Here is a 22990-nt window from a genome sequence, read left to right as displayed (position 1 = left end):
ATTTCCTAGCGAACTGTGGGCGCTGCGCCTCTTTCCGGCGCTGCAGAGGCGTGCTGGCAGCCGGCGTGCGGGCTGCATGGATCCCGGCGGCCGGTGGCGGGGCTTGCCCGGGGGGCCCAGCCTCAAGCACCTGACGGATCCCTCCTACGGGATCCCCCGGGAGCAGCAGAAGCCCGCGCTACAGGAGCTGACGCAGGCGCACGTGGAGTCCTTCAACTACGCGGTGCGCGAGGGGCTCAGCCACGCGGTGGGGCGGCGGGTGGGAGACGGGGCATGGGGAGACCCAGGAGGCGGGGTGAGCGGGGCACTGGCCGGGGACAGGATCCCAGACAGAGGGGATGGCTGGAGGTCATAGTAGAACCCCAAATAATTGTGCTTCTTGATCGTGCCAGCCGTAGCACGGGGCTTGAGCTCAAGCCGACCGGGGGAAGATGTGTCTGTGGTTCCTGGATTTTTATGGGATTGGGAGCCGCAGTGCTTTGTAGGACAGTAGGTGCTGGAGGGTGAGGAAGTGGCCCGCGTGGGCTGAGCTTCCATTGTTCCTAGTTAACACGAGGAGAGCTCCGTGGAACAGCAGAGCTTTTCCCGGGGAGGAGGGCGGGTACCGAAAAGCAGATGCTATGAAGTGGGGGCGGGGAACCTGGTGGTACCACCTTTCCCTTGGCATGTATGAGACCACGTGGAATGAAATGCACAACTATCAGCCTAAAGAATGACATTAGAGTGTCCGGTCCTGAGTCAGGAGGTGCTTCCATTACTTTGCTCTGTCAGCAGTTCTGTCAGTCTTACTACCCGTGGAGAAGCTACAAGGTAAGGAGAGAGAGGGCAGGCTCTTGGTTCAGAGGACAGCTCTGTTCTGCACACAGTGGTCACCCTAGAGCAGTGGTTCTCAACCTTCTAATGCCGCGACCCTTTAATACAGTTCCTCATGTTGTGGTGACCCCCAATTTCATTGTTACAAATTGAACATAATTAAAGCATAGTGATTAATCACAAAAACAATATGTAATTATATATGTGTTTTCCGATGGTCTTAGGCGACCCCTGTGAAAGGGTCATTCGACCTCCAAAGGGGTTGCGACCCACAGGTTGAGAACCTGTGTCCTAGAGCCTGCTGCAGAAGCTGACACACGGTAGACGTTCAGATGTCCGAGTTAACGCCGTATGCTTTTTGGGACATAGTGATGGTGTGAGTAGACTGGATGTAGCTTTAGCTGTCGTCTTAATGCCACATTAACATGAGAGGCAACAGTGTGTGTAGGAAATTCATGGGCTTTGGAAGAGTCTCAGTGAAAAGGTACCTGGGGCATGCAAGCAGTTAATAATGTGAATTGTATTTCAGGCTATACCTCCCTTTGAATTTGCTTTCAAAGATGAGCGGATCTCTCTCACTATTGTGGATGCTGTCATCAGCCCCCCCACCGTTCCCAAAGGGAGCATCTGCAAGGAGCTCAATGTTTATCCTGCAGAATGCCGGGGCAGGAGGAGCACCTACCGGGGAAAGTTGACAGTGAGTACAAGTGACAGTACGGACTCAAATGCTAGACATGTCTGCGAATATTGGTGTCCAATAAAATGTAACCAGAATTCTGCTTTGTGCTGTCACCCAAGAGATCTCTTCTTTTAAATCTGAAGCATAAAATCATCTAGTATATGGTCTTTTTCCTCTTTTAAAATACTCATTTGTTCTTGTAGATCCAAATTGGATCTTGTAGATCCAAATATTTTGTTTTTTTCGTAACTAATTTTTTTCATTTAGGCTGATATCAGCTGGGCTGTAAACGGAATCTCAAAAGGAACCATTAAGCAGTTTCTTGGCTATGTTCCCATCATGGTGAAGTCCAAGCTTTGCAACTTATACAACCTTCCTCCAAAAGCCCTCATTGAGCACCATGAGGAACCAGAGGTAATTTCAGGGGTGCAGGGCACTGAATGGGCAGGCGACAATAGGAAGGGCCCGAGTTGGGCGTGAGAGGATATGAAGCTTGCCAGAGGGAATCAGTGTTTTTATCTCTGCCTCCAGGTTTGTGGGGTTTTTTTCCTGTTACTATTATTATTTTGGCATTTTCCAAATATGTATGACATAATCTAAAACCATCTTCACCCTTACAAACCAGAGAGGAGGAGGAGGTATTTGCAAAAAATGGATTAACACTGGGAAACTTGGTTGTTTTAAAATGAAACTTCAGCACCCAGGATGGACCATTCAGAACAGCTGGGTTTCTCCTTACTGGTCCTCCAGGTCCCTGGCAGGCCAAGAAGGTTGGCCCCAACTTCTGACTCTGGGCTGAGGATGCTGATGGGCTTTGCCCTCCTGGCCCAGGGGTTTCTGATTTTTTTCCTGATTTAGGGAGTGATGGGAGGTAGAGATAGGGATAGGTCCACATTTGCATGAATTGAAATTGAAAAAGTTATTTAAAAGTCCCAAGTATTATCAATGATCCCACTCTGTACAGTAAAATGTCCTTGCCCCCACTAGGGGGGCCGCTGGCCCAGCCAAGTGCTAGGTGCAGGGGAGCAAACCAGGCTCCTAGCTGAGACTAGCAGGGCCTTCTGACCCAGGGACCCCTCTTCTCCCAGGCCTCATCCTGGTCCTCCTCTTCTCTCAGGATGAGGCGCTACTGTCCTAAATGCATGGACCCTCCTTTCAGACAGCACACCTGCTCATTCTCCTAGGGCTGGAGTCAGGTACAGGACATAAGTTCCAGGTGTCTTCACAGAATTTCCAAATGCTATTTCTTCATTTGCAATTTCTGTTCCTGCCATCTGCTCCCATGTAACCTCTGCCCAGTCTTCCCCCTGCCTTTGGAGTCTAGGGAGGAAAAGAACAGAAACAAAAACGCAGACAGATACTGTTCCAGAGCTCACCAGATGTGGGCACTGCTGACTTACTTCCCTGCCTGCCAGCCCCAAGGACAGATGGGTGAGCTCTGGCACTGGGAAGGGCAGAAGGAAGGGAGAGAAATGCCATAGGTTCCCATGCTAATCAGGAGCTAGCTCCTCATCAGAGTGGGTCCATGGGGGCTCAGGGGCCAGGGTCTGGGTTACACAGGGTGCCTGGCCATCCAAGGCTTTGGGAGGCTGGGAGCCCACCACCCTGCAGCTGCTTGGCAGGTCTGAGGTCAAAATCACCTTCTGAGGAAGTGCCAGGTCAGTTTACATTACTGTGCAAATCAGAGGGTCTAGGCCCAGGCAATCTAGCCAGAGGCCTTACAAACCAAAGCCAGCAGGCAAGCACCTCTCTCCCTCTTCCCTCGCACAGTGCTCCCCACACCCCCAAGTTCTCTCCCAAAAATCTGTTTTCCCCAGGTTCTCACCTGGGATATTAAGCTGCTATGAACACTCCTACCTAATCAGGTGTTTAATCTCCCTGAACCTGCCTTCAATTTTGGATAGATAACGTGGAGCATTGATCTCTTGTCTGCGTACTGTGCACGGCTCATAATGAGTCTCAAATGAAGCAATGTATGAAAACTGGCTGTGCAATTAGGATTATTATTATTATTATGATGATGATGATGATGGGGAAATAATTGGTAGGTTTTTCCCTAATTTTCTGAATGGTGTATATTTAGAGATATTTCTGTTTTTAAAGCCATCTTAAACGACAAAACTGTTTTCTAAGATGTCTGCTTTACCGAACAGTAAGATTCTGCGAGGATATGAAGTGCCTTATATGCTTTCCCTTTGGCATTTCTTTTTAGCTGTGTCAGGTGGCTTTGCAGCATTGAGTTGAAGTAATCAAGATTACAGACGGCCTGTAATAGAGACTGTTACCTGGAGGGACGAGGGTTTGGTGTCAGATCTGGGCCTGACATTCAGCTGCTGTGTCACCGGTTGTATGGCTTTGGGAAGTTTAATCTCCCTGAACCTGTTTCCTCTGCTAAAAATGGGCACAATAGCTCTTACTCATTGTTATGAGGACTAAATATTAGGATAATATAGAGCACCTGGTATGATGTGCCTCCTTAATAGTAGCTCTTTATTACAGAAATGTGATATTGACAAGCAATTAAAATAATTTTCCTATTAATTTTAATACCTGATTTCAAGAGATTTCATATGGTCATCAGTTGTTTTTTTAATGTATTTGGGAAATCATACTTGTCTGAAGGCAAAATGGTTGGTATTTTCATTTGCAGACTTTTCTTTGGAATAAGGTGTTTGTTTAATGTCATTTGAAAGCTAAGGTCATTTGGGGGGACAGAAAGACAAATTAGATCAACACTGTCTGATAGAGAAAGTACCGACTTCCTCCCATACTTCCAGGTCCCTAAACCTTTTCAAGACAGCTGACAGCTTCCCGGGGATCCATGGCCCACTTCACCTGGACTTTCTTCTCTTCTGCACTTTGAACAGGGTCTGCTAGGAGGTTAATTTTTGCAGTTAGTCAGTTTCATATTCACAGTTACTTATCTTTGTTTAACAAATTATAATTCATCTCTTTGGCAGGAAATGGGAGGCTATTTCATAATCAATGGCATTGAAAAGGTCATCCGAATGTTGATTATGCCTCGGAGAAATTTCCCTATTGCAATGATAAGACCAAAATGGAAAGCTAGAGGGCCTGGCTACACTCAATATGGTAAGCTCTAGTGACTTTTAGAATGTTGTCTTAGAAAAGTTTTAAGCCATTTTTTAAAAAAGGAGCTGCATCTAAATAGAGTCTTTGACATTTTTCTCTCGTATATATATAACATTTTATTTTTCTGTTAAGCATTTCTGTGTTAAGGTTTCATAGTAGCAGACCTACTTTCTGATATCTTTCAAACTGAAAGAACGTATGTGTATATGTTAGTCTGAGGCTGGAGGCCGGCCTGACTTTGCCAGAGGTGGGTGTGGGCCCCAGAAGTCCTCTGGTTCAGGTACCATGACACTCCCCTCAGGGTCGAGGGGTGGCCACCTGGCCTTTGTTTGGGGGAGATTTTGCACCTTGGGGGAAATTTGACAAGGTCTGGAGACATTTTTGGTTGCCAATCTCGGCTAAACTTGGTGTTATGGCTCTTAATTATCTCTAAGAAGATAGAAATAATTCAGAATGAAATGATTGAAGCAGTTATAGTGTTACTGAGTTTCCGGCTTTTTGTTCTGTTCCGACAGGAGTGTCAATGCACTGTGTGAGGGAAGAACACTCTGCTGTCAATATGAACCTTCACTACTTGGAAAATGGCACAGTTATGTTGAACTTTATTTACCAGAAAGAACTGTTTTTTCTTCCTTTGGGATTCGCACTTAAGGTGTGACTTGCTGAGTATATTTCTTTTGTTATGAAGGGAGTCATTGGAAGCGTGTCCTATGCAGAATGAATAGGTTCTCCTTATCAGAGTTCATGCCGCACTGGTTACCTACTGCTCCATAGCACATTACCTCGGAATTCAGTGGCTTAAAACACATCAGTGAACGTTTCTCCCTCACAGGTTCTGTGGGCAGGAATGTGGGCAGCTCTGGCTGGGGTCTCAGAGGTTGCAGAGCGATGTCGCAGGGGCTGAGCTGTGTAGGAACTTGACCAGGGTGGCGGATCCCTTCCAAGGCGGTTCCTCCAGGCTGGCAAGTCAGTGCAGGCTGTTGGCAGGAGGTCTCAGTTCCTCTCCAGTGACCTCTCCATAGGTTGTTTGGGGTGGCCGTCTTCCCCAGAGCGTTAGCCCAGTGAAGGGAGGGAAGCCGCAGTGCCCCTGGTAGCCTAGCCTTGAGAGCTGGGTGGCACCTTTTCCGCCATATTCTCTTGTCAGAAGGGATCTGATTTGGTGTGGGAGGAGGTTATGCAGGCTTGTGAATCCCAGGAGGCGAGGATCATTGGGGCCATCTTGGTACCTGTCTTCCAAGTGTCCTTACTTTGGAGAATTCACTTCAGTTTAACAATAGTGGGATGCTAGTGTTTCTCGGGTATTAAATAGAAAAGGAGAGACTTGTTCCTGAACCAATTGGTTGGTTTCGTTATTATTAGCAATGACAAAGAAAAATCTCTTTTCTATTCTAGGCACTTGTCAGCTTTTCCGATTACCAGATTTTTCAGGAGCTCATCAAAGGAAAAGAGGACAACTCTTTCTTGAGGAACTCTGTTACTCAGATGTTAAGGATGGTGATGGAGGAAGGTTGTTCCACACAGAAGCAGGTCCTTAACTATCTGGGTGAACGCTTCAGAGTAAAGCTCAGTCTCCCTGACTGGTATTCAAATGAACAAGCGGCAGAGTTTCTGTTTAAGTATGCGTGCTTTTGCCTACACTGTTTACTGGGGGTTGGGGGTGTCGCTGGTTCTTTGTGTTGATGTAGTTGGGACTGATGAGTCACGCGGGTTGAATTTTGGCCTGGCGAAGCGGGCTAGCTTTGTTTCTGTGGCCATCTTCACCTTTCTCTGGTTTTAGGTAGTATCGTTTTATTCTAATGTACTTTCTAACTTTTAGCTTGAAATAACTTCAAACTTCCAGGATTGCTGCAAAGATAGTACATTGGACACTCATGTTGACAGTTAACACTTTTACTATATTTGCTTTACTTGTCTGCACATGAGTAAATGTTGTTCCTTCTGACCATTTGAAAGTTGCAGGCATCATGTCCCTTTATTTTCCCAAGACAAGGGCTCTGTCTTTGTGACTTGCTGTAAGTCAGCGTGGTCCAGTGCACAGCTGTGGGCTACGCTGAGTGCTTGAATGGCCAGTGCAACTGAGAAACTGAGTTCTGAATTTTATTCCATTTTAATTAATTAATATTTAATATAGTCCTTGTGGCTTGTCACTACCATGTTGGCCAACACCACTGTAGACCTTGTTTGAGACTATATTCTGCTCTTTTGCTGATGTTGCTGTAAGATGAAAAGGGATTTTTCTGAATATGAGTAAGGACTTTTAAGTAAGCATGAATTGGGGGCCTTGGTTAGTAGAATGGCAAGTAGTGGTAAGCAGCTGAATCATTTTAAGCTTTTTCTTTCTATTTTGACAGCCAGTGTATCTGTATCCACTTGAAATCTAATACTGAGAAGTTTTATGTACTTTGTCTCATGACCCGGAAGCTGTTTGCTTTGGCCAAAGGAGAGTGCATGGAGGAGAATCCTGATAGTTTAGTGAATCAGGAAGTGCTCACACCCGGGCAGCTCTTCCTCATGTTTCTGAAGGTGGGTGCACACTACTTTCCCCCGGGCCCCATTGTACCTCTGGATTGAGGTGATGACACCCCATGATGTAGTTTTGTGCATGTTCATAAGTTCTTGTTTGGGCAGTGTACATCTTCTCTTTTTTCTATTTGTTGTTTGTTTGCCTGGCAGAAAGGTACAGAATCAAACGTCCTAGCTTGTACCAGGTTCAAAAATGTCTGATATTTTCTTGTAAGCTAAGTAAAGACGACATCAAATCTTGGTCAGACATTGATGATAAAGTGTAAGTGGCCTGTATGCACATAGTGACGCTCAGCCCTCTTTTGCAGAGTCCCTGTTACAAATTCCCCTCCTCACTGCCTCACTTGTAAGCCCAGTATCAGCATTCACAGCTCTCCGGGTCCTTTGCAGATGTGCTTGGAGGGCTAATAATTGGGTGTCCTGATGCCCACACTCCCAACTAGGTCTAGGAGTGCTTCAGCTCATGCTGTGAACGAGAGTCTATTTATTTAGTACCATGTTCTTCACATTTTTGTGTTTTTCTTGGTGATTTTGTTGTTTAAAAATGGCCCACAAGTATAGTGCTGAATTGCTGTGTGAGATGCGGAGCACAGGAAGGCTTGGATGTGCCTTACGAGAACATATGAGCGTTAGATGAGCTTTGTCAGTCACGAGTTACAGTGCTGCTGGCTGTGAGGCAGATGGTAGTACATCAGCACATAAAACAAGGCATCTTTCAACAGAAACACACAAAACCAGCTTACGTATTTCTCAGTTGATGAGAATGTTGTGACTTGAGACTTGGAGGAACCTAATCCTGTCTGTACCGAGGAGCAAAGGTTTAGTACCTGCTAATTAAGTGTTCACAGCAGCATTACAGAGCGTAGTTACTGTCAGTCACAAGAGCTGTGTGTGTGTGTATGTGTGTGTGGAGAGAGTGTTGGCATAGCACAGATCAGTTCATAAGTAAGTTCATTTGGTGGTATTTCATATTTTGAATATTATCCCTAAAATGATTTAATCTAATAGATAACATAGTGGGATAAAAGATGGAGAAGACTAAAGTAAAAATCTCCTAATTCCTTATTTACTCAGTAATGCTTATTTAAATTCTTACTGAAAGATAAAAACTTCTGTTTCTGTCTGATCTAACCATGAAATTAGATTGAAAATTTTCAGCAGCCTAGAATTGCCCTGATAAAAATGAATATCAGGCAGAAGTTTTCTGTTATTGGTAATTTCAATATAGCCTTTCAAGTAAACGTATAATTTATTCATTTCAGGAAAAAATGGAAGCGTGGTTAGTATCTGTTAAAATAGGTATGGACAAGAAGGCCCAGAAGACCAATATGTCTATAAACAGTGAAAATTTGATGAAGATTTTAAGTCTGGGAATAGACCTTACAAAACCATTTGAGTATCTTCTTGCTACTGGGAATCTGCGTTCCAAAACAGGTGAAATTAAATAGATAGGCTTCAAAAAAATAGATAGTCTTCATTTTAGTTGTGTTTTTCAAATTATTTGCTTAATGGAGGTTTATATCAGTAAGAGAGGTTCTATTTAAAAGCGAACTTTTCCCTTTCACTAAAGACATTTCACATTATAAGTTTTGACAAGTATATATCAGTCTGAAGGGCTTTTGACAAGGTGCTGAATGGTTTAAATCCAATTCTGATGATCACATTTTCCTGTGCCTCCTAGAAAACTAAAGACAGCTCAGAGTTCTGTCTAAACTAAAGATGTCTGAGAAGGTCACATGGACAGGTGGTCTGAGAGGGTTCTTGTGTGGGCTCAGCCCTAAACCACTTGCATCAGAATGACTTAGAAAACTCAACTGTGGCAATTGAGGGCCCAGAAATCTGCAGTTTTGAAATAGATGCTACTACTGATACAGATTTTTTTAGAACTGACAACTGCTTGTGTGTTAGCCTGTCTGATGAATCCCATTTAATTACTTGCTATTTTGTTTTCTGTTTACGGTTTCCCCACAGTGGAGGATGTGGAGGAGATAGGGAACCAGTCAAGTGGAGGTTGTGGAGGAGATAGGGAACCAGGCAAGGCTGATACAGTTTGTGAAATCTGGGGATTTTTACTACTTTTTTTTACAGTATCCCTGCTCATCTGAGCTAGTGAACTTTGTAATCACCCACTCCATGATTTACAGTGTGCTCTGAGGCTTTTCATCAGAGCCTCAAATAAAAATATACCTTTTTTTTTTCAAGTTGAGCCCATTTTTGAATGACTTTTGTTTTATTAAGGTCTTGGCTTCCTGCAAAATTCTGGACTTTGTGTCGTGGCTGATAAGCTGAACTTCATCCGCTATCTCTCCCATTTCCGCTGTGTGCACAGAGGGGCTGACTTTGCCAAGATGAGGACCACCACAGTGCGCAGGCTGCTGCCGGAGTCTTGGGGTTTCCTTTGTCCCGTGCACACTCCTGATGGGGAGCCCTGTGGCCTGATGAACCACTTAACTGCCATATGCGAGGTGGTCACGCAGTTTGTATACACAGCATCTATTCCAGCTTTGCTCTGCAACCTGGGTATGTGACAGGGTAACATTCTCGTGTGTGTGTTTTCACAGTTATGCTGCCTTCTCTGCAGGAATTGATTTTACTCATCTGTGCAGGAATTGGGCTGGTTTCAAGCAGCATTTAATATGGGAAGTAACCATTGAGTCATTCTTTCTGCACCTGGTGGATCGGCCACTACTCTAAGCTGGAAGCATTGTCACTTTGCAGGAAGACTGTTAAAAAGGAGGTTGTCCACTCTGTACCTGGAGGTCCTCAGACCCACAGCCCTGTTCCTGGGAGCCTGGCAGTTGTCTCTGCTTTTTTTTTTTTTTTTTAATATATTTTGTTAATTTTTTTCAGAGATGAGGGGAGAGGGATAGAGAGTTAGAAACATCGATGAGAGAGAAACACTGATCAGCTGCCTCCTGCACACCCCCCACTGGGGATGTGTGTGCAACCAAGGTACATGCTCTTGACCGGAATCGAACCTGGGACCTTTGAGTTCGCAGGCCGAGCTGTCTCTGCTTTTGCTGGAAGGCTGTCTTAAGTGCTGTTCTTTGGGTGTGGTGGTGGGTTCAGGTTCACCTTCACCCATAATGATGCCCTTTCTTTGGGCATTCTTCACTCTTGGGATCTGGAGACAGAGTTTTCTGTGTCTTTGCTGGTCTGTGAGTGGGGTCTCCACTGGAATTCGTATTTACAATCTAAAACTTCAGTTTGTAGGATTCAGGTGGTAGGCATTCCAAACAACCAGAAAGGCATTGAGCCAAGAGCCAGAAAATTTCCGCTTAAAAGTATTCTGCCAGTTAGGTCGTGGCCTTTGAGAAGGGAGTCCAACTAATTCACTAGTATTACTTGAGATTCAGAGGTCATAACCAGTGTAAAGTGCTGCAGGTCCTCTGTCCACAAGGGAAAAAATCATGTTGTTCGCCACCAGTGATTAAAATGTCAGAGTGCAGGAAAGCGTAGAAAGGAGGAAAAACTGTGGAGAGGTGGAGAGTGTATCCCAAGCAGAAGAGATGGGAAGGGCTCTGGTCCTGGGGGAGACAGAATGGAAAATGCCTAACACCAAGCAGGCAACCTGTGAACTTGGTAAAAAAGAATACTCTTCCACAATCCATAATCCACTTGCTGTCTTCAGCAGGTGGATTATGGATTGTGGAAGAGTATTCTTTTTTACTTAATTACAGTTGGTTCTTGATGTTTGTGGTATTCTGTTTTACAAAGTCACAACTAACCCCAAATTTAGGGAAGCGGCATTGCTCCCAGGGGCACCTCATTTAACGTTGTGATTCACTAACGTCGGGGTCTCAGCCAGCAGCACTAAGCTTCCCTAACACGCACTCTTCCTGAGGCTTACACAGCCTGTGCTCAGCCACACTGGCCAGCTCTGCATTCAGGGGCCGATTAAACAGTGAAACCGCCAACAGAAGGCACAAGCATGCATCCATGTGGCACTGAGCAGGCTGCCCAGAGGACGCTTGTTGACAGTCTGAGCTGAGACAGGAAGACATGTGTGACCATAGCTGGGAGCCTGTGCGCAGGTGATGCAGATTTTTCACTGGCCCCAAGAGCACCTTTAGGTGTTGATACTGGAATTACAGATAATCTTAGCAAATTTGCAGATAGGGAATCTCTGAATAATGGCGATCAAGTGTAATTAGATTTTTGGGGAAAGTTATATATACAAGCCTCAGAAATGAAAATAGAAAAGATGCACAGTGAAACCCTCCTTGCACTCCTGTCCCTGCTGCTCTCCCCACAGGCCAGGTCACTAGTTCTTGTGTGTCCTTGCTGAAATGATTTGGAAACTTAAGAAGTGAAAAACATTCTGGTTTAGAGACAAGATAACTAGATATCTAAATGATGGTACAGCAGCAGACCTATCTGGAGGGAATTTCTAAGTTGGAAAAGGCATCCTGATGTGATGACCCTGTCTGTTCCTTCCACAGGGGTTACTCCAGTTGATGGAACGCCTCACCGACCTTACGCCGAGTGCTACCCTGTCCTGCTGGACGGTGTCATGGTTGGCTGGGTGGATAAGGAGCTTGCTGCTGGTGTTGCAGCTTCTCTCCGGCATTTTAAGGTGACCGTGAGTCTGTGAATTGCTCTATCCCTGCATCTTTGGTTTCGGTCCTTTTCTAGTTGATGAGGTAGTCCCAGGCAGTCTAGAGCACTCATGGGCCTGGGGGTCAGAGCTCATTTTGAGAGTACCTGACATCCCCTGGTAGTTTCACTGAGGCCCTTGTCTGCTAACCTAACAGATTTTAACTTTTCTTTGTAAATTCTAGTGGCATGTAGGGGACATCAAAATATGAACTTTATATTTCAAGTAATGTTAAAGATATGCAAGATATGTAAGTCATACATATCCTGTTGCCGTCTGGGTCTTGAAAATATATTATTAAAAGATCAAGGAGTAGAACATTCTTTGGCATTTCCTCCTAACAAGAGTCTTGGCACAGAGAACTCCCGTATGCCCATTAACCAGATCCACCAATTATCATTTGTGTGCTCTTTATAAATATAGTAGTGGCCCGGTGCATGAAATTCGTGCATGGAGGGGGGGCGGTGGCGGTTCCCTCAGTTCAGCCTGCATCCTCTCCAATCGGGGACATCCCTCTCACAGCTCGCCTGCCTGCCTGCCTGATCACCCCCAACTGCCCTCCCCTGCCAGCCTGATCTCACCACAACTGCCCTCCCCTGCCAGCCTGATTGCCCCTAACCCTCTGCTGGCCTGATCTCATCCCCACTGCCCTCCCCTGCGGTCTGATCACCCCTAACTGCCTCTGCCTCAGCCCCGACCACCATGGCTTTGTCCGGAAGGAAGTTGGATGTCTGGTCAACCCGGTCTAATTAGCATACTACCCTTTTATTAGTATAGATGTATATATTTTTTCTTCTGAACCATTTGAGGGTGGCATGCAGACATGTCTCCATTTCCATAAAAATTTCAGTGTATTTTTTCTAACTTTTTCTCTTTAATAGCCATAGTACACTTACCAAATTCAGGGAGGGTCAGTTTGCTAGAATCCACAGCTGACACTCAGATTACAGCAGTTGCCTCAGTAATGGCCTTTATAGCTATTTTTTCTTCCTGGTCTGGGATCCACTCCAGAATCATGTGTTACATGTAATTGTCATGTCTCTGTTCTTTTTTATTCTGGAACAGTTCCTAGCCTTTCATGTCTTGACTTTTTTAAAGAGTATAGGCCAGCAGTCAGAGAAAGACAAATATCACATGATATCACTTATATGTGGAATCTAATGAACAAAATAGGTCCAGAGGCATGGATGCATGGAACAGACTGACAGATCCGGGTAGAAGGAGGGAAGGGGAAGAGGTTAACCAAAGAACTTATATGCATAGCCCATGGACACAGACAATAGTGTGATGATGGCCTGGAGTGGAGCAGATGCTGGGGGAGGCAGGGGGCTAGGGGGCATCTGTAATACTGTCAACAATAAAAAATAAACTTAAAAAAAAGAGTAAAGGCCAGCTATTGTGTAGACTGACCCTTAATTATGGTCATGTGTCACTTCCTCATGGCGAGATTCACAATACCATTTTCAGGAGGCATGTGATGTTGGCTTGTCCCGTGACCAGTGATGTCAATGTCGATCACTTCATAGCTGTATTTTTTAAGTTAATCTACCGTACTGTTACAGGTTTTCTCTCAGTAATTTGTGGAGAAATATTTGGAAGCCCTTTTCCTCATTAAATTTTCATCCACAGTTTGTATTCTATTCTCTGCAGAATTATTACTATTCCATTGATGAGTCTTTGCTGTGCTAATTATTACTGTTATGGTTGCCAAGTGGTTGTTTTCTAACCCTATCATCTGTTCTGTTAGTTACCATTCTGTAAGGGAAAGCTTTCCTTTCTCTTCCATTTATTTATTCATGTATTTACATTAGATTTATAGATACTTGTTTTATTTTGTGAATATTGTGTTACTATTACTTATTTTTATGCTCATACTAGAGGCCCGGTGCACAGATTTGTGCCCTGGTGGGGTCCCTCAGCCTGGCCTGCGCCCTCTCACATGAGCCGAAGTGGCTGGGGCCGGGGCGCCGCACCACTCGCACTCATCCTGGCCCCACTGCGCCTGCCCACCACTGCTCAGGAGTGCTGCTGCAGAGACAGGAGTGCTCACGCCGCCGCAACTCCGCTGCAGCTGTGCTCGCCAGCGTCCCTTGATCAGCTGAGTGGCACTCCCACTGTGTTGAGCATCTGCCCCTTAGTGATTAGAGCGCGTCATAGCTACCGATCATTTGGTCATTCAGTTGCTTAGGCTTTTAAATATATAGATTGTATCAGATTTGACCCCCTGGTCCCTGTAGGGTTGGTTTTGTGTTGTTTTTGTAAATATATGTAAAATTTAACCTTTTTTCGTGGCATTGAGTACATTCATATTGTTGTGCAGCCATCACCCTATCCAGCCTCCAAACTTTTACATGGTCCAAAACTGAAACTCTGTGCCCAGTCAGCAATACCTTGCCATCTGCCCTCTCACAGCTCTTGGTAACCACATAGACCACATGTGCTTGTCCATCACCCAGCGATGGGCACTTGGGTCGCTTCCCCCTTTTGGCTTATGTGACTGAACATGGATGTGCAGATTTCTGTTTGAATCTGCTTTCAGTTCTTTTGAGTGTATACCTGGAAGTGGGATTGCTGGATCATATGGGATTCTGTGTTTAATTTTTGGCATCTTTGAAGAGAAATTGTAAGATTTTTTCCCCTTAGACAGATTAGGTGTATTATATTAATTTATTCCCTAACAGTGATCATTCTCTGATAATAGCGATGAATAATGAGTCTTAAATTCCTGGAATAAATCCCACTTGGTCATGTTATGTTATTTTTTTTCTAACCTTTATTGTTGAAAGTATTACATATGTCCCCCTTTTTCCCCCATTGAGCCCTGCTAGCCTGTCCCCATTCCCCCCAGGCATTCACCACTCTATTGTCTATGTGTTATTTTCTCTATTTAAGAAGTACTGATACTTTCTCAAATGTCAATTATTTATTAAGTTTTTTAAAATCAACATTTGTAAAGAATGCTCTGGAGCAGTGTGGGCCACCTGGTGGCAGGTCTGCGAGAATTCCCGTGAGATCATTTGGTTATGGTACTTGCTTTGAGGGTGCTTTCTTGACATCTTTATTTCTTTGTTTTTTTTTTAATCCTCACCTAAGGATATTTTTTCCATTGCTTTTCAGAGAGAGTGGGAGGGAAGGTGGAAGGAAGAGAGAGAGAAAAACATTGATGTGAGAGAGATACATAGACTGGTTGCTTCCCACACATGCCCTGACCGGGGGCAGAGAGCAAAGCCACAACCCAGGTACATGCCTTTGATCTGGAATTGAACCCAGGACCCTTTGATGCTCTGGCCAACACTCTAACCACTGAGCACCACTGGCCAGGGCTAGACACCTTTATTTCTTTCTTTATTTTTTTAAAATATATTTTATTGATTTTTTACAGAGAGGAAGGGGGAGGGATAGAGAGTTAGAAACATTGATGAGAGAGAAACATCAATCAGCTGCCTCCTGCACACTCCCCACTGGGGATGTGCCCGCAACCAAGGTATATGCCCTTGGCCGGAATCGAACCCGGGACCCTTGAGTCCGCAGGCCGACGCTCTATCCACTGAGCCAAACCAGCCAGGGCGACACCTTTATTTCTAATGTGGAAATCAGTCTTTAAGCTTTCTAACTCTGTTGAGGTTTCTTAACTTTTGATTTATGAATTTAATTCGTTTTTGTTCATTCTTTCATTTTTTATTGGTAATGTGTTTGTGAATCCCCACAAATTCTGATACGTAGGTCTTGTTATATGTTTTCAAATTTCCTGTAATTTTGGTTTGTATTTTTCCTTTCACCCAGGAATTAATTAATAGAAGTTTGTTGTTGTTGTTTTGCTTCTTAATTCCCAGGTAGAAGGGCCTTTTCATTAAATACATTTTAAAATAAAACCAGCCCTGGCCAATTTGGTTCAGTGGTTGGGGCGTTGACCCACAGACCGAGGGGTCAGGGTTCAATTCTTGGTCAAAAGCTGGTGCCTTGGTTGCAGGTTTGGTCCCTGGCCCCAGTTGGGGTGCATGAAGGAAGCAACTGGTCGATGTTTCTCTCTCTCCATCTTCCCTCCCTTCTCCTGTCTCTAAAAATCAATGGAAAAAATATCCTTGGGTGAGGATGGAAACAAAACAAAACCAGTACTCTCTAATTTAGACATCAGAAAACAGAATTTTGTTTAGTATGTCTACATGCACATTCTTGAGTTACCTTTACCACAGTCTCAGTCTTAATTCATTACCAGTTTGCCTGATAGTGAGGCTGAGTCCCCAAGAAAGTAGAGCTTTTGCCGACTCTGGGTGTGGGGTGAATGGTATTCTCCGAGAAGATGAGACTGGCAGGGCACTATATTTGTTACCTGCATAACGAATGTAAATTCTTAAGATCTACTTTTCATATTTGACCTCCTCCCCCATTCTGCCTGCTTCCCGGGTGCAGGGTAGATGTAAAACATATTAGTCATTCTGGTTTGAACTTTCTTTTTTGTTGAAAACAGGTGTTGAGAGAAAAAAGAATCCCTCCCTGGATGGAGGTGGCCCTTGTCCCCATGACAGGAAAACCAAGTCTGTACCCAGGACTGTACCTTTTCACCACTCCTTGTAGGCTGGTGCGGCCTGTGCGAAACTTGGAATTGGGCAAAGAAGAGCTGATTGGAACTATGGAGCAAGTATGTGGACTGTGTGTGGTGGGTATATGTGATTGTGTCATATAGAACTTCCACAGACTTCAGCTATTAATTATTATTATTTTTTTTTGTTAATCCTCACCCGAGGATATTTTTTCCATTCGTTTTTAGAGAAAGTTGAAGGGAAGGGGAGAGGCAGAGAGAGAAACATTGATGTGAGAGAGACACATCGATTGATTGCCTCATACATGTGCCCTGACTGGGGCCAGGGATTGAACCTGCAACCCAGGTACATGGCCTTGACCAGAATCAAACCTGTGACCCTTCAGTCCACAGGCCTGTGCTCAACTCTCTAACCACTGAGAAAACTGGCTAGGGCAACTGTTGCTTTCTTTAAGTGTTACTGTTTAATAACAATTTGGCACTTGAAAGAAAGCCAGAACTACTTCTGCTTCCTCTGTGCCCCGCGAAGCAGTTTTCATGTGTCCCCTCACTCCGCCCACCATTGAGCCTGAGGAGGCTGGTGTCTCGTCACCTGCATCCCAAGCTCCTTCGATGCTGAGGCTGGACCATTCCCTCATGCACAGTCTCTCCCTGCATCTTTGCAGTTGCAAAGCTCTGCGCTTTGTACTACATTAAAAATGTCTTTCTTTACTTCGCTGGTTTGGCTCTGTGGATGGAGCACCAGCCCGTGGACTGAAAGGTCCCAGGTTTGATTCTGGTCAAGGGCACATGCCTGGGTTGCAGGCTCAATCCCCAGTAGGGGGCGTGCAGGAGGCAGCAGATCAGTGATTCTCGCTCATCATTGATGTTTCTCTCTCTCTCTCCCTTCCTCTCTGAAATCAATAAAAGAATATATATTTTTAAAATAAAAATTAAAAAATGTCTTTCTTCAAATGCCTCTTCATAATTGGTCTAGGGTAGATTTATAATGAGGCATGAAAGGCAAGTGGTTGTTCTGACTGAGGCTTCCTGTGGGTCCCTTCAGTGTTCACTATACCAGGTGGGAAGCTTCCTTTCAAGTCTTTGAGTACTGAACTCAGAAAGAGTTAATGTGTTGGCATTCATCCTTCTCTCCAGCTCTTCATGAATATTGCCATCTTCGAGGATGAGGTTTTTGCTGGATTGACCACCCACCAGGAACTCTTCCCTCACAGCCTGTTGAGTGTGATCGCCAACTTTATCCCTTTCTCCGATCACAACCAGAGTCCAAGGAACATGTACCAGTGCCAGATGGGTAAGTGGCATGGGGATGGTAGCAACCACACTCACAAAAGAGACATGTTTATTACTTATTTTACTTTGAAATAATTTCAAATTCAGAAAAGTTGTAAGACTGGTACAGAGAACACCCATAAACCCTTTACCAACATTTTGTTAATATTTTGGTCTGTTTGTACTATTTCCATTTGAAGGTAAGTTGCAGGCTTGATGCCTCTTTACCCCTAAATATTTCAGTGTCTATATCTAAATAAGGATGTTCACTTGTATAAACAAGGACAATTGAAATCAGGAAATTTAACATTGGTATTATACTTTAAAAAATATATATATTTTTATTGATTTCAGAGAGGAAGGGAGAGAGAGAAACATCAATGATAAGAGAGAATTATTGATTGGCTGCCTCCTGCACACCCTGGGGATCGAGTCTGCAACCTGGGTATGTGCCTTTGACTGAAATCGAACCCAGGATCCTTCAGTCTGCAGGCCAACACTCTATCCACTGAGCCAAACCAGCTAGGGCTTATCATACTACTTTATGGGTCTGATTCAGACTTTGACCAGTTGTACCAAAAATAGGGGTTTTTTGTTTGTTTTGTTTTTAATATATTTTTATAGATTTCAGAGAGGAAGGGAGAGGGACAGAGAGATAGAAATATCAATGATGAGAACGTCATTTATTAGCTGTCTCCTGCACGCCCCTACTGGGGATCAAGCCTGCAACCTGGGCATGTGCCCTGATTGAGAATCGAACTGTGACCTGGTTTATAGGGCAATGCTCAACCACTGAACCATACTGGCTGGCCATAAATAGGGTTTCTGGCATTTTTTTTCTGTGTAGCACCTAGTCCAAAATCGCACATTGTATTCCGTTGTCTCTTTAGTCTTCTTTAAGTTAGAACATAACTTTAGTCTTTCTTTTTCTTTCTTGTTATTGACACTTTTGAAGAAAAAGGTAATTTTGTAAATATTCAACGACTTGGGTTGGTCTGAGATCTTGAAATTCCATTTTTGACAACCACAGGCCGTCTACGTCATTCTCTCTCCAGTGCTGTTCATTCCTGCCTGATGGTGCCATACTATTCTGTAGTGCTTATTCAGACTTGACTAATTGTATCAAATACATGGTTTCATTTTCCTGGAGTGTAATTTCCCTTAGGCCTGAAAACTTTCTTTAGCATTTGTCACTGTTGCCAGTTGCTGGCTAAAATTTTCTTAGTTTTTATTGCTTTGAAATATCTTTATTTCCTCTTCCCTTGAAGGAACTAGGTATACAATTCTGATTTGACAAGATTTTTTCTGGCACATGAAATACTGTGAGCTGTGTACTCTTTTTTTAATCCTCACAGAAGGATATTTTTATATAGAAACATCGATAGGCAGTCTCCCATATTCACCCTGACCAGAGATCGAACTCGCAACCTAGGTATGTGCTCTGGCAGGAAATCAAACTTGCAACCTTTGGTGTTTGGGACAGCTCTCCAATCAACTGAGCTATCTGGCCAGGCTAGCTGTCTACTCTTGGTCTCTCATTTCTAATTAGAAGTCGTCAGTTTAGGTTGTTCCCCTGTTTTTAAGTTTTATTTTTTCTCTGTCCTTAAGATTTTCTCTTTATTTTTAGGTTTGTAACAGAATGACTATGGTATGCCTTCAAATGGTGTTCCTTGTGTTTGTCTTATTTTGCATTTGCTGGCCTTCTTAAATCTGTTTGTTTGTTTTAAATTTGTAAAGTTTTCTGCCATTGTTTCTAAAAAGTTGCTGATGTCCATTCTGCCTCCTGAGATTTCAGTTATGCAACATGTATGTTAATCATTGCTGTCCCATCAACCATTGGTTTCTTTTCTCTTTTTTTATCTTTTTCTCTTCACATTGAATCATTTTTATTCATCTGTCATCATATTCAGACTTTTTATTCTATTTCAGAGTCCAGAGTGCTAACCATTACACCATGGAACCACCATATTATTTCAGATATTTCATTTTCTAGCCTAAAATTTCCATGTGTTTCTTTTTTATAGTTTTAATTTTCTCTAGAATTTCATCTTCATTGTGAACATATTTTCTTTTATATCTTTTGAGCAGTTATACAACCAGTATTTTAAAATCATTGTCTATTAATTCCAATGTCTGGGTCATCTCAGGATGTCTCCATTCACTGCATTTTTTTCTTGAGTGTGGGTATTGCTTCTCTGTGTCTTTTATATCTAGTAATATTGGATCATATCATGGACATTGTGAACAAGTGATATGTTTTGAAGACCGTGGATTCTGTTATGTTCCTTTGAAGAGGATTGGTTTTTAGATTTAACTGATAGATAACTTAGCTAAACAAAGCAGCTGAAGTCACTTTTGAGGGCTGCTTGGAAATGTTCCATGGATGTATAATTCAGGACTCCACCAAAGATCTGGGATTGGTTCATATGCAGAATTTAAGGCTTTTCCTGTGTGGTTCTCTCCTTTCTGAAATCCCTCCCCTCCCCCCTGCCCCCTCCCCCCGCTTTCAGTTTTTAGTTGCTGTAGTGCTGTGAACTCTTATGTTTCTTGGTTCTTAAAGCCAGTCAGACTATGGGTTTCTGTCCAAGTTTTAGCCACTACACTGGGCCATTAGGCAAAAAAACAAACAGACCACAGAACAAAACCTGACCTGGAAATTCACCCATTGCAGTTTCTTTTGCCCGAATGTAAATTCCACTCGAGTTTCTGACTGATTTTGGTTACTTTACAATACTTTCAGCTGGTGTGTATATTTGTTTGTGGTTACTCCCCCCCCCCCCCGCCCGGGTCTTATGTGCTGAGGGTGGTTGTGAAGAAGGAACCCTCTACAACTGGAAGCTGGAAGTCTCCGTTTCTATACTTTAAAGAATTCCACTAGGCATGTTTATTTATTTTAGTTTTTAAAATCATTTTGGTTGAGCCTTGGCCAGTGTGGCTTAGTTGGTTGAGTGTCCTCTCATGAACCCAAAGATTGCCAGTTCAATTCCGGTCAGGTCACATACCCAGGTTTTGGGCTCCGTCCGCAGTAGGTGGTGTACAAGAGGCAGCCAATAGATGTTTTGCTCTCACGTCGATATTTCTCTCTCCCTCCCTATGTCTTCCTCTCTCTCTAAAGATCAATTTAAAAATATTCTTTAAAAAGTCATTTGTGTTGAATTGATTCTCTATACTGAGAAGTGGAATAGAGAAGACTCCTCCCTCCCCCCTGTATGCCAGTACCCAGAATTGACAAATAGTGACATTTTGCTTTGTGTGTAAGAAAGTAATTAGAGCTCTAGCCAGTTTGGCTCAGTGTATAGAGCGTTGGCCTGTCGACTGAAGGGTCCCAGGTTGCATTCCGGTCAAGGGTACATGCCTGGGTTGCGGGCTCGATCCCCATTGTGGAGTGTGCAGGAGGCAGCCAATCAATGGTGTTTCTCTCATCATTGATGTTTCTATCTCTCTCCCTCTCCTTTCCTCTCAAATCAATAAAAAAAATTTTTTTAAGTTATTAGATAATAGCTACTCTCCCTTTATACCCTTACTCTTCCCCAGTAACATCCCCCTTTTATTATATACTAGAGGCCCAGTGCACAAAAATTTGTGCACTCAGCGGGGTGGTCCCTCAGCTCGGCCTGTGCCCTCTCATAGTCTGGGACCCCTTGGGGAATGACCACTTGCTGACTTAGGCCCACTTCCTGGGGGATCGGGCCTAAGCTGGTATTCAGACATCCCTCTGGAAGCCCGGGAGCCCTCGGGCTTGTACACTTGCTAGCGGGGAACAGGCCTAAGCTGCAGTCGGACATCCTTAGTGCTGCTGAGGAGGCGGGAGAGGCTCCTGCCACCACCGCTGTGCTGGCAGCCATCAGCCTGGCTTGTGGCTGAGCAGAGCTCCCCCTCTGGGAGCGCACTGACCACCAGGGGGCATCTTCTGATTGAGCGTCTGCCCCCTGGTGGCCAGTGTGTGTCATAGTGACCAGTCATTCCCAGTTGTTCTGCTGTTAGGGTCAATTTGCATATTGCCCTTTTATTATATAGGACTAGGGGCACGGTGCAGGAAATTTGTGCACTGGGGGTCGGGTGGGGGGGAGTGTCCCTCAGCTGAGCCTGCCCCCTCTCACATACTGGGAGCCCTCAGGGGATGTTCTATTGACAGCTTAGGCCCGCTCCCTGCTCCCCTTGGGGAGCGGGCCTAAGCTGCAGTCTGGCCTCCCTTTGTGGGAGGTGACCGGGCTGATTAGGGGAAGGCACCAGCCCCATCACCCTGCTGCTGCAGCTACTGCCAGTCACTGCAGCCAGCAAGGTTTTTTCTTCAACACGGACTCCAGTCCTGTCACCATGAAAAAAATGACAACTTTTTTAGGTATTTTCAAGATGTGTCTTTCATATAATAATAATTTCTTTATTATTTTTTTATCCTCACCTGAGGATATGTTTCCATTGATTTTTAGAGAATGTGAAAGAGAAAGGGAAAGACAGAGAGAAACATCAAAATGAGAGGAACACTTTGATTGGTTGCCACCTGCATGAGCCCTGACCTGGGCCCGGGGCCAGGGAGGAGCCTGCAACCTAGGTACATGCCCTTGGTCAGAATTGAACCCAGATCCTGCCATCGGCAGGCCAAGGCATTATCCACTGAGCCAAAGTGGCTAGGGCAGGATATGATATTTCTTAGCCCTCCAGCAGCAGACCTTCATTTTTTTTACCGGGAGTGTGGTGAAAAACCCTAGGTCACCGTTTTGGATTCTTATTACCCAAGTTACTAAGAATATTACCAGTGGTATACAGGGAGCTTAACCAATAAGCGATCAGAAAAGGTGCTTCCTCTGTAGTTCACACCAATCTGCGGCTTGGTACCCTACCCACTCCCACCCCAGGCTTGACATACTGGGAGCCTCTGGCCCAGGCTTCAGGCCTGGGCTGGGGAACCCCATCTCTCCCGATCACGGGCTCCACCCTTGCCCAGGCCTGACACCTTGGCCAAAGGCGTTGACCCCCATCACCCTCCAATCGCAGGATTGGCCCCTTTCCCAGGCCTAATGCCTCTGCCAGAGGTGTCAGGCCTGGGCAGGAGACCCTCATTTCCCCCTGATCACTGGCCCTGCCCCCTGCCCAGGCCTGATGCCTGAGGCATCAGGCCTGGGCAGGGGACCCCCAGATCCCTCCAATTGCCAGCTCTGCCCCTTGCCCAGGCCTGATGCCTCGGCCAGAGGCGTCGACCCCCATCACACTCCGATCGCCTGATCAGTCCCTTGCCCAGTCCTGACGCCTGTGCCAGAGGTGTCAGGCTTGGACAGGGAACCCCCATCTCCCCCCGATAACTGGCTCTGTTCCCCACCCAGGCCTGAGGCCTCTGGCCCAGGAATCATGCCTGGGCAGGTGACCTCCATCTCCCTCTGATCACTTGCTCCCCCCCCCCACCCAAGCCTGACGCCTCTCACCCAGGCTTCAGGCCTGGGCAAGGGGACCATCATATCCCCCCAATCCCCAGCTC

General features: G+C 44.9%; 1 protein-coding gene across 1 annotated transcript in view; it reads left to right on the top strand.

Moving 5' to 3' along the window:
• The window catches only part of POLR1B (polymerase (RNA) I polypeptide B), a 28345-nt gene continuing 5355 nt past the window's right edge, over window positions 1–22990 (top strand). Inside the window, exons 1-12 of the mRNA XM_006763577.2 lie at window positions 1–250; window positions 1340–1510; window positions 1760–1906; window positions 4453–4585; window positions 5101–5237; window positions 5978–6201; window positions 6937–7108; window positions 8371–8542; window positions 9347–9628; window positions 11551–11684; window positions 16174–16344; window positions 17383–17539. Of these exons, the coding sequence (XP_006763640.1) occupies window positions 77–250; window positions 1340–1510; window positions 1760–1906; window positions 4453–4585; window positions 5101–5237; window positions 5978–6201; window positions 6937–7108; window positions 8371–8542; window positions 9347–9628; window positions 11551–11684; window positions 16174–16344; window positions 17383–17539 (2074 nt within the window). The 5' untranslated portion in view covers window positions 1–76. The remainder of the gene's footprint in view (window positions 251–1339; window positions 1511–1759; window positions 1907–4452; window positions 4586–5100; window positions 5238–5977; window positions 6202–6936; window positions 7109–8370; window positions 8543–9346; window positions 9629–11550; window positions 11685–16173; window positions 16345–17382; window positions 17540–22990) is intronic.

Source organism: Myotis davidii, unplaced genomic scaffold (genome assembly GCF_000327345.1).
Source record: "Myotis davidii unplaced genomic scaffold, ASM32734v1 scaffold939, whole genome shotgun sequence".
NCBI classification, from domain to species: Eukaryota; Metazoa; Chordata; class Mammalia; order Chiroptera; family Vespertilionidae; genus Myotis; species Myotis davidii.
Note: the sequence above shows the minus strand (reverse complement) of the source record. Positions and strands in the feature narration are given on the sequence as shown.